Source organism: Chlamydotis macqueenii, chromosome 10 (assembly GCF_036417535.1).
Source record: "Chlamydotis macqueenii isolate bChlMac1 chromosome 10, bChlMac1.mat, whole genome shotgun sequence".
In the NCBI taxonomy this organism is placed as follows: domain Eukaryota; kingdom Metazoa; phylum Chordata; class Aves; order Otidiformes; family Otididae; genus Chlamydotis; species Chlamydotis macqueenii.
The window spans coordinates 7,883,992-7,898,972 of NC_141565.1; the positions used below are offsets into that span (position 1 = coordinate 7,883,992).

Genomic DNA, 14,981 nt, shown 5'->3' on the forward strand with positions numbered 1-14,981 from the left:
GTTGTCCCCTGGTCGGCGGGTGTCACCCATCGGGATCGCTGTGTGTCTGGCTCTTCCCCCAGCGCCTGTGCTTACACGTCACCTCAGCAGCCACATCCTGCAGCCTGGGAGCGCCTGCAAGCGGTGCCCGTGCTGTAGAAAAGGCAGAAGGGGAGAGCAAGGCCCAAAGTGCCTCTTGAGAAGGCCTGACTCTGTCCGGTCGGGGGGTGGGAGCTGGCCCGGGCGGAGGGACAGTTGGGGGTGGCACTCCCTGCTGCAGGGATGGTTTCTGTCCCTGTCCCTCGAAGGAGCCGCTGGTGCAGCAGCTGCACTCCCCCACGTGCTCTCCTTCTGCCCTTCTGCGATTTGTTTGGCGGCTCAACCTGTCCCAAAGGATGGGAGCGTGCCTCCAGGCACCAGCAGTGGGGGGAAACAGAGAACTTCCTGGCCACATCAGAGGTGCTGCAAGCTTCCCAGTGCTGCACAGGACGAACTAACATTCTGAACTGCTCCTGCAGATGAGCTGTGCCAGACGGCCACTGGTGCCAGTCACAAAGACGATGCAATGGTCTACAAGATCATCGCAGCAGTGGCCGGGGCTTACGCCATCCTTGCAACGACGTTCCTCTGTGTTGTGCTGTGCAAGTGGAGGGAGAGCAAACAGTGAGTTGTTGATTTTTCCCTCCCATTGCTTCCTTAGACAGCTGCTCCTAGCCACAAAGCATTTCTGGTCAGCATTTCTCGTGGCGAGTTGGTGGTCGGCCAAACAACTCTGCTGAAGTTTCTGCTGCTGTCAGGTGCTGTAATTGGCCCCTTAATTCCTGGGCCGCCACGCTGGGAGCCCGCTCTGACTGGAGCCAGTGTCAGCTCCAACTGAGCCTGCCAGGACAGAGTGGCCCCCAGGAGTCACGGGCACAGGCAGAGCCGGGTGATGGCGAGAAAGAGTGGGGCACAAGATTGCCCTAGGAAGCGAGATGCGCCCGAGCGCCCGCTCCTGACCGGTGAAAGTGCTCGCAGGAATGTCCCTGCTGGGTGGTGCCAGGAGGTGCAGGTGTCCACCTCGGCCAAGGGCTGCCAGCAGCTCAGCCCGTGGTGGTGAGCCTTGCCAGCTCCGGGCCATGCTGCAGAGGAGAGTCGCTCTGTCACTTCTGCAGTTGAGGGCCTCAGCAGCCTCCTCTCTCCACAGGCATGCCCCTGGAGCTTCAGAAGACGAGCTGGAAAGTGGTGGCTCCCCCTGACCCTCCAAAAGCCCGAGCAGCCGTGCCAGCCTCCCTGAGAGCCAGACCCAATGCCATCAGCAGATGCTTGTGCCTGGAAAACTGGCGTGCCCACCACCCCCTCGGCCCCATGTCCCTCGAGCCCGTCCCCGCCTGGCCTGTGGTGGCCGTGGAACCAGCCCGGCGCCCTCCAGCCCCAACCAAAAAGGCCCCTTCACTGCACAAGCCCTCTGGTGTGCGACAAGGACTGAAGGCAGCCCCACCAGCACTGGGGTTGGGCTGACAGAAGCCCCACTTTGAGGATCAGGCATTTATTTCAAAATAAAGAGAGACAGAGCTGTTGCACAAGTGTCTGGGTGGTACCAACAGCAAACCCCACAAGGCCCCAGCGCTGTCTCCAAACCCCACGAGGCCCCAGCGCTGTCTGAGCTCCACACGCAGGCGTAGCCGTGAACACCCACGGTGTTGGCAGGCCACAGCCAGGGATGGGGCTCCTCCGACCAGCGGCCGAGCCCTGAGCGGCTGAGGGTCAGGGCAACCCGTGGTGTCAATGCAGGCTGAGGGCGTGAAGGGATTGAGAGCAGCCCTGCCGAGAAGGACTTAGGCGTGCTGGTGCAGGAAAAGCTGGGCAGGAGCCGGCAATGTGTGCTCGCATCCGGGAAAGCCCACCGTATCCCGGGCTGCACCAAAAGAAGTGTGGCCAGCAGGCCAAAGGAAGCGATTCTGCCCCTCTGCCCCGCTCTGGTGAGACCCCACGTGCACTACGGCGTCCAGCTCTGGAGCCCTCGGCACAGGAAAGACATGGACCTGTTGGAGCGGGTCCAGAACACGGCCTTGCATTGGCCTTGTTGAACCCCATGAGGTTCACATGAACCCACTTCTTGAGCCTGCCCAGGTGCCTCTGGATGGCATCTGTTCTGGTTTTGTTTAGTGAGGCAGGGCCTAAGGTGGCAGCTTCTGCATGAAACTGCTAGAAGTTGTTCCCCTTTGTTCAGTGGACTTGGCCAGGCCTAGGGCGGATGCGCTGCTGGCCAAGGCCGAGGCAATTGGTAGTAGAATGTTCCGTGATAACGTCTCTGCGATAACGTATTTAGGAAGGGGAAAACGGGAAAAAGAAGGAGAGAAGATGTGAAGCAGCTGAGCGGGGTCAGAGAGGGGGAGGCGCGAGCCTTGTGGGCCTTGCAGGCCTCACCCTCTGGGCTCCCACCGGGCGGCCAACTGGGCCCGACTCGGCCCAGCCCAGCTGCAAGAAGTGGAGAGGAGATGAGATGTGAATGAGATGTAAAAAGATCCTGAGAGGCGTCTGCCAGCCTGTGGTGAAGAATTTTTCTTGTGAGAGGAACGGCTGCAGACGCCACGGTCAGTGAAGAAGGAGGGGGAGCAGTAATGTGGCTCCTGGCGAAGATTCCCCTGCAGCCTGTGGTGACGACCACGGTGGAGCAGGTTGTCCCCCTGCAGCCCATGGAGGCCCACGGAGGAGCAGAGATCCACCTGCAGCCCGTGGAGAACCTCACGCTGGGGCAGGCGGATGCCTGAAGGAGGCTGTGGCCCGTGGAGGCCCCGCTGGGACAGCTGTTCTGGAGGGTCTGCACCCTGTGGAAGAGATGACCCATGCCGGAGCAGTTTCATGAAGGACTGTGGCCCGTGGGAGGGACCCCAGGAAGGAGAAGGGGAGGAATGCGAGGAGTTCTTCCCTCGATGATGAAGCAGCGGCATGAAACAACGCGTGATGAACTGACCCTGACCCCCATTCCCTCTTCCCCTCTGTGCCACTCGCGGGGAACGTAGTAGAGATAATGTTAAGCCTGGGAAGAAGGAGAGGTGGGAGAGGTTCTCCTGTTCCCTGTCTCATTCTCCTGCTAGTTTTAGAAAGAAATGCATAGTTTTCCCCAAGTCGAGTCTGTTTTGCCTGTAATGGTAACTTTAAAGATTTCTCCCCATCCTTATCTCCAACCTCGAGCTGTTTTTTCTTATATTATCTCTCCCTATTCTCTTGGAGGGCGGGGGCAGTGAGAGAGAGACTGTGTAGTCTGGTCCCGATCAGGGCTGAGCTACGACATCCCTCAGCAGAGACAAGCACACTGCTCAGCCTGGAGTCATCTGTAAACTTGCTGAGCGTGCACGTCATCCCACTGTCTGTATCACTTTCGAAGATACTGAACAGTACTGGTCCCAGCACAGACCCCTGAGGGACACCACTCGTCATTGTTTTCCATCTTGACATCGAGCCGTTGACCACTAGCCTCTGGATGCGACCATCCAACCAATTCCTTATCCACCGAACAGTCCATCCGTCAGATCCGTATCGCTCCAATTTAGAGAGAGACCCTAGTGCAATCTGAGCTGTGGTCACATGTGGTCAGGTCTCACTGGCTGAAGACTCCTCTTTACAACAGCCACACAGGTCTGGAAGCTTCCTAGCTGCAGGCGGGTGAAGCTGCCACAGGACTGTGTCCAGCCCTCGGGCAGAGCTGCCCGACGGGACGTGCTTCCCTCCTCGGGACGGCAGCTCCCCCGGCTGTGCTCCAGCAGCTCTCCAGCAGCGTCCTGAGAGCCGTCCTCATGCAGCCTCGGCCTGGCCGCGAGGTCACAGTGGTGCCGTGAGGTCACAGTGGTGCCGTGAGGTCACAGTGGGGCTGTGAGGTCACAGCACCCCGTGGTGCCACAGTGGCCACAGCAGCCGGCTGCTCAGCCCCTGGCCACACTACAGGAGCTGCAGCAGCGGCAGCAGCAGCGTGATGGTGCGAGTGCAGGGGACCATGGCTCCCGTCCGTCGTCTCCTCCTCATCCTCTTCCTCCTGGTTGCCATGCGTGCCAGGCCTGCCCTGGCTGCTCCGTGGCGAGCGCAGGGAGCAGGTAAGCGGGCAGCGCTGGTGCAGCTTTTCAGGGGCCAGCGGACCCTTCTCCCCGAGATGCGTGGATGACGGCTTTTTTCAGCGAGGGCTTCCTCCGTGTGCGCAAGAGCTCTCCCGCTAAGAAAGCCCCGAGGGGCCGTGTGCTGGTCCATCCACTCCTCGAGGGCTGTTGCGCGTGGCCTGGAAAGCGTGTTTGGAGAGCTGCCGGGAGCCAGCCTAGAGGTCCCCAGGCCGCTCTGCAGCTTTGGCAAGCTCGACCTCCATCTGGCTCGCACGTGGTTCCCTGACCCCCTCGCGGTGCCTGCAGTTCTCTCAGGCAGCAGTGGCTCCCAACAGGCAATGGAAAGGTTTCTCATCTGTGCTTGCTTCCAGCTGAGGATGCTGAAGGTTATCCACCTTCTTGGATGGATGTTGCTCCGGAGCCCCCGGAGTATCCTGGAGGTACGTTCTCAATGTCCCTCTCCTTGACGGAATAATCAACGGCAGTGTGGCAAGAGCTCATTCACGTGCCATTTTCCTTAAGGTCTTGCCCAGGTCGAGGGCTTCCCGATTTCTTGGCCTAGTCCTACCGTGGCGCCTGAGAGCAATCCCAGGGGTAAGTCAGCTGGAAGAAGGAGCGTTTATCTTTTCACCTTCCTTGCGTGTGAAAGAGCAGAGAGGGAACGGGTCGGGCCCGGTGCTGTGCCCCGCGGCGCGTTGCCTTGCAGAGCTGTCTTTGCCAGTCCCTGGGAGCCTGAGCTGCTGCCGGTGGCGCTGCCAAGGCCCCAGGCTTGTTGGGGTTGAGTTCAGAGCTGGTGTGGGCTCCAGGGCACCCTTTCTTTTGGCAGCTCCGCGCGTGCTTTGCCTCACCCCAGCACGGTGGCACTTGTGCACCGTGGGGCACGCAGGAACTCTTTGCGCCGTGCTCCTGAGTGGAAGGGAGAGATGAGTGCCCTGGCGTAATCCCCTCTCTGCATTGCAGCCCTGCCGCTCTGATCGGAAGAAGAACCTTGACCGGTGTTCTGTCCTGTGCTTGTTTGCAGCCATGCCTGTAGGCGAAGACGAGCCAGCTTCCTGGCTGAATTTCGGGATGGAGCCTCCGCAAGGTGGCGTGGGTAGGTCCTGGCTTTTTTCCTCCCTTTGAGAGCTGCCAGCCGAAAGCCCAAGGGTCAGCCAGCCGGGCGCCTCTGCGGGTGGGAGGATGGAGACGTGCACGTGTGTGCCCTCTCCTTGTGCGATGCCCTTACGGCTTCGGCGCCTCAGTCCTGCCCATGCAGGTCACCAGGGATGAGGGAAGCTTCTCTGGGTGTTGAGTGACGGGTGTGCCCGTAGGGAGGACTCTTCCAGCTCCTCGGCCGGATGCTGCGCTCAGCCCGGCTGGCATCGCAGGCGTCTCCGTCTGTCTGTCTCTGCTGACCTCACAGGCTCAGCACTGGTTTTTCCATATTTTATTCCCGTGAAACTGAACCGACGAATACCTTCTGTTAAGGTACTCCAGGAGCAAAGGACCAAGGTGAAGGAGGAAACATGTACCTGGAGTCACCTGAGCTCCTGAGTCTAATGCTGAAGGAGCTGGCGAGAGGACTCGGTGGGTATCCTTCCCTCTGCCTTAGCCGGGAGGCTCGGCAAGCGGAGGTTCCAGACCCGCGCCTGGACACACCGTGGCCCGCGCAGCGGGCAGGGAGCGATCAGAGCCTCGCAGCAGCGATGCTGGGTTTCAGCAGTGATGCTGCCTTGCAGGCAGGCGCTGTCGAGCCACAGAGAGAGCGCAGAGCCTCTGCTGCCACTTTTGGTTCCAGCCGAGCGCCAGGGGCAGCTACTGCCCCAGTTTTACCATTAGGGCTTGCAGTGGGTTTGTGCAGACACGGCTGTGGAGATCTGAGGGCCTGGTGTGTGCTGAACTTCTTGTGTCCAGCTCGTGCCCAGCTCTGCTCGTCCACTGGGCCAGCTCCAGGCGGGAGCACGGTCCCAAGCAATGCTGGTTGCCCGTTGGCAGTGCAGGAAGTCAGGTGGAGATGCTGATCCTGCAGGCTTTTTGGGTTGAGTTGCATTTCCCACGTGCACACCGACAGCTGGGCTGGGATGACTTTGCTTTTGCTTCCGGGGAAGGGCACGAGGGCCTTGCGGAGGAGCTCTCCTCAGAAGGGCTGTTTCCCGGCTGGCCCGGCTGCGGCTTCTTCCGGTCCTCTTGGAAGGAAGGCGTTCGGCATCCCCTTAGAGTTGGCCAAAAACGCACTACGTGCAATGCAAACCAGAAGATGGCCTGCAATTTCCTGGTCTCCCAGCAGGTCAGGCGTGTTTGGAGCAGTGCCTAGGCGCAGCCCCAAAAGCCCAGGCCTTGTTTCTGAGCCTTATCAATGTCTTGGAGAAGTACTGCCTCCTGAAGATGCCATCTCCGTCATGGGGAATGGTTCCATCTGATCCAGCTGTCCCGCTTTCTTTCTGCAGAGAGGGATCGAAAGGCTCTGCAGGAGAAGGGGTTTCGAGGAGGGAGTAGCGGCTCAGCGCCAGTCCCTGCTGAAGAGGCAGAGGAGATGCAAGCCACGGGCAAGCCCGGTAATTGTTGTCCCTTGGTCGGCGGGTGTCACCCATCGGGATCGCTGTGTGTCTGGCTCTTCCCCCAGCGCCCGTGCTTACACGTCACCTCAGCAGCCACATCCTGCAGCCTGGGAGCGCCTGCAAGCGGTGCCCGTGCTGTAGAAAAGGCAGAAGGGGAGAGCAAGGCCCAAAGTGCCTCTTGAGAAGGCCTGACTCTGTCCGGTCGGGGGGTGGGAGCTGGCCCGGGCGGAGGGACAGTTGGGGGTGGCACTCCCTGCTGCAGGGATGGTTTCTGTCCCTGTCCCTCGAAGGAGCCGCTGGTGCAGCAGCTGCACTCCCCCACGTGCTCTCCTTCTGCCCTTCTGCGATTTGTTTGGCGGCTCAACCTGTCCCAAAGGATGGGAGCGCGCCTCCAGGCACCAGCAGTGGGGGGAAACAGAGAACTTCCTGGCCACATCAGAGGTGCTGCAAGCTTCCCAGTGCTGCACAGGACGAACTAACATTCTGAACTGCTCCTGCAGATGAGCTGTGCCAGACGGCCACTGGTGCCAGTCACAAAGACGATGCAATGGTCTACAAGATCATCGCAGCAGTGGCCGGGGCTTACGCCATCCTTGCAACGACGTTCCTCTGTGTTGTGCTGTGCAAGTGGAGGGAGAGCAAACAGTGAGTTGTTGATTTTTCCCTCCCATTGCTTCCTTAGACAGCTGCTCCTAGCCACAAAGCATTTCTGGTCAGCATTTCTCGTGGCGAGTTGGTGGTCGGCCAAACAACTCTGCTGAAGTTTCTGCTGCTGTCAGGTGCTGTAATTGGCCCCTTAATTCCTGGGCCGCCACGCTGGGAGCCCGCTCTGACTGGAGCCAGTGTCAGCTCCAACTGAGCCTGCCAGGACAGAGTGGCCCCCAGGAGTCACGGGCACAGGCAGAGCCGGGTGATGGCGAGAAAGAGTGGGGCACAAGATTGCCCTAGGAAGCGAGATGCGCCCGAGCGCCCGCTCCTGACCGGTGAAAGTGCTCGCAGGAATGTCCCTGCTGGGTGGTGCCAGGAGGTGCAGGTGTCCACCTCGGCCAAGGGCTGCCAGCAGCTCAGCCCGTGGTGGTGAGCCTTGCCAGCTCCGGGCCATGCTGCAGAGGAGAGTCGCTCTGTCACTTCTGCAGTTGAGGGCCTCAGCAGCCTCCTCTCTCCACAGGCATGCCCCTGGAGCTTCAGAAGACGAGCTGGAAAGTGGTGGCTCCCCCTGACCCTCCAAAAGCCCGAGCAGCCGTGCCAGCCTCCCTGAGAGCCAGACCCAATGCCATCAGCAGATGCTTGTGCCTGGAAAACTGGCGTGCCCACCACCCCCTCGGCCCCATGTCCCTCGAGCCCGTCCCCGCCTGGCCTGTGGTGGCCGTGGAACCAGCCCGGCGCCCTCCAGCCCCAACCAAAAAGGCCCCTTCACTGCACAAGCCCTCTGGTGTGCGACAAGGACTGAAGGCAGCCCCACCAGCACTGGGGTTGGGCTGACAGAAGCCCCACTTTGAGGATCAGGCATTTATTTCAAAATAAAGAGAGACAGAGCTGTTGCACAAGTGTCTGGGTGGTACCAACAGCAAACCCCACAAGGCCCCAGCGCTGTCTCCAAACCCCACGAGGCCCCAGCGCTGTCTGAGCTCCACACGCAGGCGTAGCCGTGAACACCCACGGTGTTGGCAGGCCACAGCCAGGGATGGGGCTCCTCCGACCAGCGGCCGAGCCCTGAGCGGCTGAGGGTCAGGGCAACCCGTGGTGTCAATGCAGGCTGAGGGCGTGAAGGGATTGAGAGCAGCCCTGCCGAGAAGGACTTAGGCGTGCTGGTGCAGGAAAAGCTGGGCAGGAGCCGGCAATGTGTGCTCGCATCCGGGAAAGCCCACCGTATCCCGGGCTGCACCAAAAGAAGTGTGGCCAGCAGGCCAAAGGAAGCGATTCTGCCCCTCTGCCCCGCTCTGGTGAGACCCCACGTGCACTACGGCGTCCAGCTCTGGAGCCCTCGGCACAGGAAAGACATGGACCTGTTGGAGCGGGTCCAGAACACGGCCTTGCATTGGCCTTGTTGAACCCCATGAGGTTCACATGAACCCACTTCTTGAGCCTGCCCAGGTGCCTCTGGATGGCATCTGTTCTGGTTTTGTTTAGTGAGGCAGGGCCTAAGGTGGCAGCTTCTGCATGAAACTGCTAGAAGTTGTTCCCCTTTGTTCAGTGGACTTGGCCAGGCCTAGGGCGGATGCGCTGCTGGCCAAGGCCGAGGCAATTGGTAGTAGAATGTTCCGTGATAACGTCTCTGCGATAACGTATTTAGGAAGGGGAAAACGGGAAAAAGAAGGAGAGAAGATGTGAAGCAGCTGAGCGGGGTCAGAGAGGGGGAGGCGCGAGCCTTGTGGGCCTTGCAGGCCTCACCCTCTGGGCTCCCACCGGGCGGCCAACTGGGCCCGACTCGGCCCAGCCCAGCTGCAAGAAGTGGAGAGGAGATGAGATGTGAATGAGATGTAAAAAGATCCTGAGAGGCGTCTGCCAGCCTGTGGTGAAGAATTTTTCTTGTGAGAGGAACGGCTGCAGACGCCACGGTCAGTGAAGAAGGAGGGGGAGCAGTAATGTGGCTCCTGGCGAAGATTCCCCTGCAGCCTGTGGTGACGACCACGGTGGAGCAGGTTGTCCCCCTGCAGCCCATGGAGGCCCACGGAGGAGCAGAGATCCACCTGCAGCCCGTGGAGAACCTCACGCTGGGGCAGGCGGATGCCTGAAGGAGGCTGTGGCCCGTGGAGGCCCCGCTGGGACAGCTGTTCTGGAGGGTCTGCACCCTGTGGAAGAGATGACCCATGCCGGAGCAGTTTCATGAAGGACTGTGGCCCGTGGGAGGGACCCCAGGAAGGAGAAGGGGAGGAATGCGAGGAGTTCTTCCCTCGATGATGAAGCAGCGGCATGAAACAACGCGTGATGAACTGACCCTGACCCCCATTCCCTCTTCCCCTCTGTGCCACTCGCGGGGAACGTAGTAGAGATAATGTTAAGCCTGGGAAGAAGGAGAGGTGGGAGAGGTTCTCCTGTTCCCTGTCTCATTCTCCTGCTAGTTTTAGAAAGAAATGCATAGTTTTCCCCAAGTCGAGTCTGTTTTGCCTGTAATGGTAACTTTAAAGATTTCTCCCCATCCTTATCTCCAACCTCGAGCTGTTTTTTCTTATATTATCTCTCCCTATTCTCTTGGAGGGCGGGGGCAGTGAGAGAGAGACTGTGTAGTCTGGTCCCGATCAGGGCTGAGCTACGACATCCCTCAGCAGAGACAAGCACACTGCTCAGCCTGGAGTCATCTGTAAACTTGCTGAGCGTGCACGTCATCCCACTGTCTGTACCATTGTCGAAGATACTGAACAGTACCGGTCCCAGCACAGACCCCTGAGGGACACCACTCGTCATTGTTTTCCATCTTGACATCGAGCCGTTGACCACTAGCCTCTGGATGCGACCATCCAACCAATTCCTTATCCACCGAACAGTCCATCCGTCAGATCCGTATCGCTCCAATTTAGAGAGAGACCCTAGTGCAATCTGAGCTGTGGTCACATGTGGTCAGGTCTCACTGGCTGAAGACTCCTCTTTACAACAGCCACACAGGTCTGGAAGCTTCCTAGCTGCAGGCGGGTGAAGCTGCCACAGGACTGTGTCCAGCCCTCGGGCAGAGCTGCCCGACGGGACGTGCTTCCCTCCTCGGGACGGCAGCTCCCCCGGCTGTGCTCCAGCAGCTCTCCAGCAGCGTCCTGAGAGCCGTCCTCATGCAGCCTCGGCCTGGCCGCGAGGTCACAGTGGTGCCGTGAGGTCACAGTGGTGCCGTGAGGTCACAGTGGGGCTGTGAGGTCACAGCACCCCGTGGTGCCACAGTGGCCACAGCAGCCGGCTGCTCAGCCCCTGGCCACACTACAGGAGCTGCAGCAGCGGCAGCAGCAGCGTGATGGTGCGAGTGCAGGGGACCATGGCTCCCGTCCGTCGTCTCCTCCTCATCCTCTTCCTCCTGGTTGCCATGCGTGCCAGGCCTGCCCTGGCTGCTCCGTGGCGAGCGCAGGGAGCAGGTAAGCGGGCAGCGCTGGTGCAGCTTTTCAGGGGCCAGCGGACCCTTCTCCCCGAGATGCGTGGATGACGGCTTTTTTCAGCGAGGGCTTCCTCCGTGTGCGCAAGAGCTCTCCCGCTAAGAAAGCCCCGAGGGGCCGTGTGCTGGTCCATCCACTCCTCGAGGGCTGTTGCGCGTGGCCTGGAAAGCGTGTTTGGAGAGCTGCCGGGAGCCAGCCTAGAGGTCCCCAGGCCGCTCTGCAGCTTTGGCAAGCTCGACCTCCATCTGGCTCGCACGTGGTTCCCTGACCCCCTCGCGGTGCCTGCAGTTCTCTCAGGCAGCAGTGGCTCCCAACAGGCAATGGAAAGGTTTCTCATCTGTGCTTGCTTCCAGCTGAGGATGCTGAAGGTTATCCACCTTCTTGGATGGATGTTGCTCCGGAGCCCCCGGAGTATCCTGGAGGTACGTTCTCAATGTCCCTCTCCTTGACGGAATAATCAACGGCAGTGTGGCAAGAGCTCATTCACGTGCCATTTTCCTTAAGGTCTTGCCCAGGTCGAGGGCTTCCCGATTTCTTGGCCTAGTCCTACCGTGGCGCCTGAGAGCAATCCCAGGGGTAAGTCAGCTGGAAGAAGGAGCGTTTATCTTTTCACCTTCCTTGCGTGTGAAAGAGCAGAGAGGGAACGGGTCGGGCCCGGTGCTGTGCCCCGCGGCGCGTTGCCTTGCAGAGCTGTCTTTGCCAGTCCCTGGGAGCCTGAGCTGCTGCCGGTGGCGCTGCCAAGGCCCCAGGCTTGTTGGGGTTGAGTTCAGAGCTGGTGTGGGCTCCAGGGCACCCTTTCTTTTGGCAGCTCCGCGCGTGCTTTGCCTCACCCCAGCACGGTGGCACTTGTGCACCGTGGGGCACGCAGGAACTCTTTGCGCCGTGCTCCTGAGTGGAAGGGAGAGATGAGTGCCCTGGCGTAATCCCCTCTCTGCATTGCAGCCCTGCCGCTCTGATCGGAAGAAGAACCTTGACCGGTGTTCTGTCCTGTGCTTGTTTGCAGCCATGCCTGTAGGCGAAGACGAGCCAGCTTCCTGGCTGAATTTCGGGATGGAGCCTCCGCAAGGTGGCGTGGGTAGGTCCTGGCTTTTTTCCTCCCTTTGAGAGCTGCCAGCCGAAAGCCCAAGGGTCAGCCAGCCGGGCGCCTCTGCGGGTGGGAGGATGGAGACGTGCACGTGTGTGCCCTCTCCTTGTGCGATGCCCTTACGGCTTCGGCGCCTCAGTCCTGCCCATGCAGGTCACCAGGGATGAGGGAAGCTTCTCTGGGTGTTGAGTGACGGGTGTGCCCGTAGGGAGGACTCTTCCAGCTCCTCGGCCGGATGCTGCGCTCAGCCCGGCTGGCATCGCAGGCGTCTCCGTCTGTCTGTCTCTGCTGACCTCACAGGCTCAGCACTGGTTTTTCCATATTTTATTCCCGTGAAACTGAACCGACGAATACCTTCTGTTAAGGTACTCCAGGAGCAAAGGACCAAGGTGAAGGAGGAAACATGTACCTGGAGTCACCTGAGCTCCTGAGTCTAATGCTGAAGGAGCTGGCGAGAGGACTCGGTGGGTATCCTTCCCTCTGCCTTAGCCGGGAGGCTCGGCAAGCGGAGGTTCCAGACCCGCGCCTGGACACACCGTGGCCCGCGCAGCGGGCAGGGAGCGATCAGAGCCTCGCAGCAGCGATGCTGGGTTTCAGCAGTGATGCTGCCTTGCAGGCAGGCGCTGTCGAGCCACAGAGAGAGCGCAGAGCCTCTGCTGCCACTTTTGGTTCCAGCCGAGCGCCAGGGGCAGCTACTGCCCCAGTTTTACCATTAGGGCTTGCAGTGGGTTTGTGCAGACACGGCTGTGGAGATCTGAGGGCCTGGTGTGTGCTGAACTTCTTGTGTCCAGCTCGTGCCCAGCTCTGCTCGTCCACTGGGCCAGCTCCAGGCGGGAGCACGGTCCCAAGCAATGCTGGTTGCCCGTTGGCAGTGCAGGAAGTCAGGTGGAGATGCTGATCCTGCAGGCTTTTTGGGTTGAGTTGCATTTCCCACGTGCACACCGACAGCTGGGCTGGGATGACTTTGCTTTTGCTTCCGGGGAAGGGCACGAGGGCCTTGCGGAGGAGCTCTCCTCAGAAGGGCTGTTTCCCGGCTGGCCCGGCTGCGGCTTCTTCCGGTCCTCTTGGAAGGAAGGCGTTCGGCATCCCCTTAGAGTTGGCCAAAAACGCACTACGTGCAATGCAAACCAGAAGATGGCCTGCAATTTCCTGGTCTCCCAGCAGGTCAGGCGTGTTTGGAGCAGTGCCTAGGCGCAGCCCCAAAAGCCCAGGCCTTGTTTCTGAGCCTTATCAATGTCTTGGAGAAGTACTGCCTCCTGAAGATGCCATCTCCGTCATGGGGAATGGTTCCATCTGATCCAGCTGTCCCGCTTTCTTTCTGCAGAGAGGGATCGAAAGGCTCTGCAGGAGAAGGGGTTTCGAGGAGGGAGTAGCGGCTCAGCGCCAGTCCCTGCTGAAGAGGCAGAGGAGATGCAAGCCACGGGCAAGCCCGGTAATTGTTGTCCCTTGGTCGGCGGGTGTCACCCATCGGGATCGCTGTGTGTCTGGCTCTTCCCCCAGCGCCCGTGCTTACACGTCACCTCAGCAGCCACATCCTGCAGCCTGGGAGCGCCTGCAAGCGGTGCCCGTGCTGTAGAAAAGGCAGAAGGGGAGAGCAAGGCCCAAAGTGCCTCTTGAGAAGGCCTGACTCTGTCCGGTCGGGGGGTGGGAGCTGGCCCGGGCGGAGGGACAGTTGGGGGTGGCACTCCCTGCTGCAGGGATGGTTTCTGTCCCTGTCCCTCGAAGGAGCCGCTGGTGCAGCAGCTGCACTCCCCCACGTGCTCTCCTTCTGCCCTTCTGCGATTTGTTTGGCGGCTCAACCTGTCCCAAAGGATGGGAGCGCGCCTCCAGGCACCAGCAGTGGGGGGAAACAGAGAACTTCCTGGCCACATCAGAGGTGCTGCAAGCTTCCCAGTGCTGCACAGGACGAACTAACATTCTGAACTGCTCCTGCAGATGAGCTGTGCCAGACGGCCACTGGTGCCAGTCACAAAGACGATGCAATGGTCTACAAGATCATCGCAGCAGTGGCCGGGGCTTACGCCATCCTTGCAACGACGTTCCTCTGTGTTGTGCTGTGCAAGTGGAGGGAGAGCAAACAGTGAGTTGTTGATTTTTCCCTCCCATTGCTTCCTTAGACAGCTGCTCCTAGCCACAAAGCATTTCTGGTCAGCATTTCTCGTGGCGAGTTGGTGGTTGGCCAAACAACTCTGCTGAAGTTTCTGCTGCTGTCAGGTGCTGTAATTGGCCCCTTAATTCCTGGGCCGCCACGCTGGGAGCCCGCTCTGACTGGAGCCAGTGTCAGCTCCAACTGAGCCTGCCAGGACAGAGTGGCCCCCAGGAGTCACGGGCACAGGCAGAGCCGGGTGATGGCGAGAAAGAGTGGGGCACAAGATTGCCCTAGGAAGCGAGATGCGCCCGAGCGCCCGCTCCTGACCGGTGAAAGTGCTCGCAGGAATGTCCCTGCTGGGTGGTGCCAGGAGGTGCAGGTGTCCACCTCGGCCAAGGGCTGCCAGCAGCTCAGCCCGTGGTGGTGAGCCTTGCCAGCTCCGGGCCATGCTGCAGAGGAGAGTCGCTCTGTCACTTCTGCAGTTGAGGGCCTCAGCAGCCTCCTCTCTCCACAGGCATGCCCCTGGAGCTTCAGAAGACGAGCTGGAAAGTGGTGGCTCCCCCTGACCCTCCAAAAGCCCGAGCAGCCGTGCCAGCCTCCCTGAGAGCCAGACCCAATGCCATCAGCAGATGCTTGTGCCTGGAAAACTGGCGTGCCCACCACCCCCTCGGCCCCATGTCCCTCGAGCCCGTCCCCGCCTGGCCTGTGGTGGCCGTGGAACCAGCCCGGCGCCCTCCAGCCCCAACCAAAAAGGCCCCTTCACTGCACAAGCCCTCTGGTGTGCGACAAGGACTGAAGGCAGCCCCACCAGCACTGGGGTTGGGCTGACAGAAGCCCCACTTTGAGGATCAGGCATTTATTTCAAAATAAAGAGAGACAGAGCTGTTGCACAAGTGTCTGGGTGGTACCAACAGCAAACCCCACAAGGCCCCAGCGCTGTCTCCAAACCCCACGAGGCCCCAGCGCTGTCTGAGCTCCACACGCAGGCGTAGCCGTGAACACCCACGGTGTTGGCAGGCCACAGCCAGGGATGGGGCTCCTCCGACCAGCGGCCGAGCCCTGAGCGGCTGAGGGTCAGGGCAACCCGTGGTGTCAATGCAGGCTGAGGGCGTGAAGGGATTGAGAGCAGCCCTGCCGAGAAGGACT

At 60.4% G+C, this 14,981-nt stretch overlaps 2 protein-coding genes across 6 annotated transcripts; both read left to right on the top strand.

Annotated features, from left to right (window-relative positions):
* Nucleotides 1–4,444: 4,444 nt before the first annotated feature.
* Nucleotides 4,445–8,078, top strand: LOC147599522 (uncharacterized). Of its 3 annotated transcripts, XM_086755680.1 has the most exons (7): nt 4,445–4,492; nt 4,575–4,646; nt 5,074–5,145; nt 5,520–5,618; nt 6,479–6,586; nt 7,090–7,234; nt 7,758–8,078. In XM_086755680.1, exons 1-7 carry the CDS (start codon nt 4,456–4,458, stop codon nt 7,807–7,809), a joined length of 585 nt encoding a protein of 194 aa, XP_086611806.1. In that variant the 5' UTR covers nt 4,445–4,455; the 3' UTR covers nt 7,810–8,078. The 3 variants fall into 3 exon arrangements, with proteins under 3 accessions (XP_086611806.1, XP_086611807.1, XP_086611805.1); XM_086755681.1 differs by lacking the exon at nt 5,520–5,618; XM_086755679.1 differs by lacking the exons at nt 6,479–6,586; nt 7,090–7,234; nt 7,758–8,078 and having other exon boundaries at nt 5,520–6,450.
* Nucleotides 8,079–11,036: 2,958 nt separating this feature from the next.
* LOC147599523 (uncharacterized) lies at nt 11,037–14,670 on the top strand. 3 transcript variants are annotated; one of them, XM_086755683.1, is made up of 7 exons: nt 11,037–11,084; nt 11,167–11,238; nt 11,666–11,737; nt 12,112–12,210; nt 13,071–13,178; nt 13,682–13,826; nt 14,350–14,670. In XM_086755683.1, the coding sequence occupies exons 1-7, from the start codon at nt 11,048–11,050 to the stop codon at nt 14,399–14,401; spliced, it is 585 nt and encodes a 194-aa protein (XP_086611809.1). In that variant the 5' UTR covers nt 11,037–11,047; the 3' UTR covers nt 14,402–14,670. The 3 variants fall into 3 exon arrangements, with proteins under 3 accessions (XP_086611809.1, XP_086611810.1, XP_086611808.1); XM_086755684.1 differs by lacking the exon at nt 12,112–12,210; XM_086755682.1 differs by lacking the exons at nt 13,071–13,178; nt 13,682–13,826; nt 14,350–14,670 and having other exon boundaries at nt 12,112–13,042.
* Nucleotides 14,671–14,981: the final 311 nt, after the last annotated feature.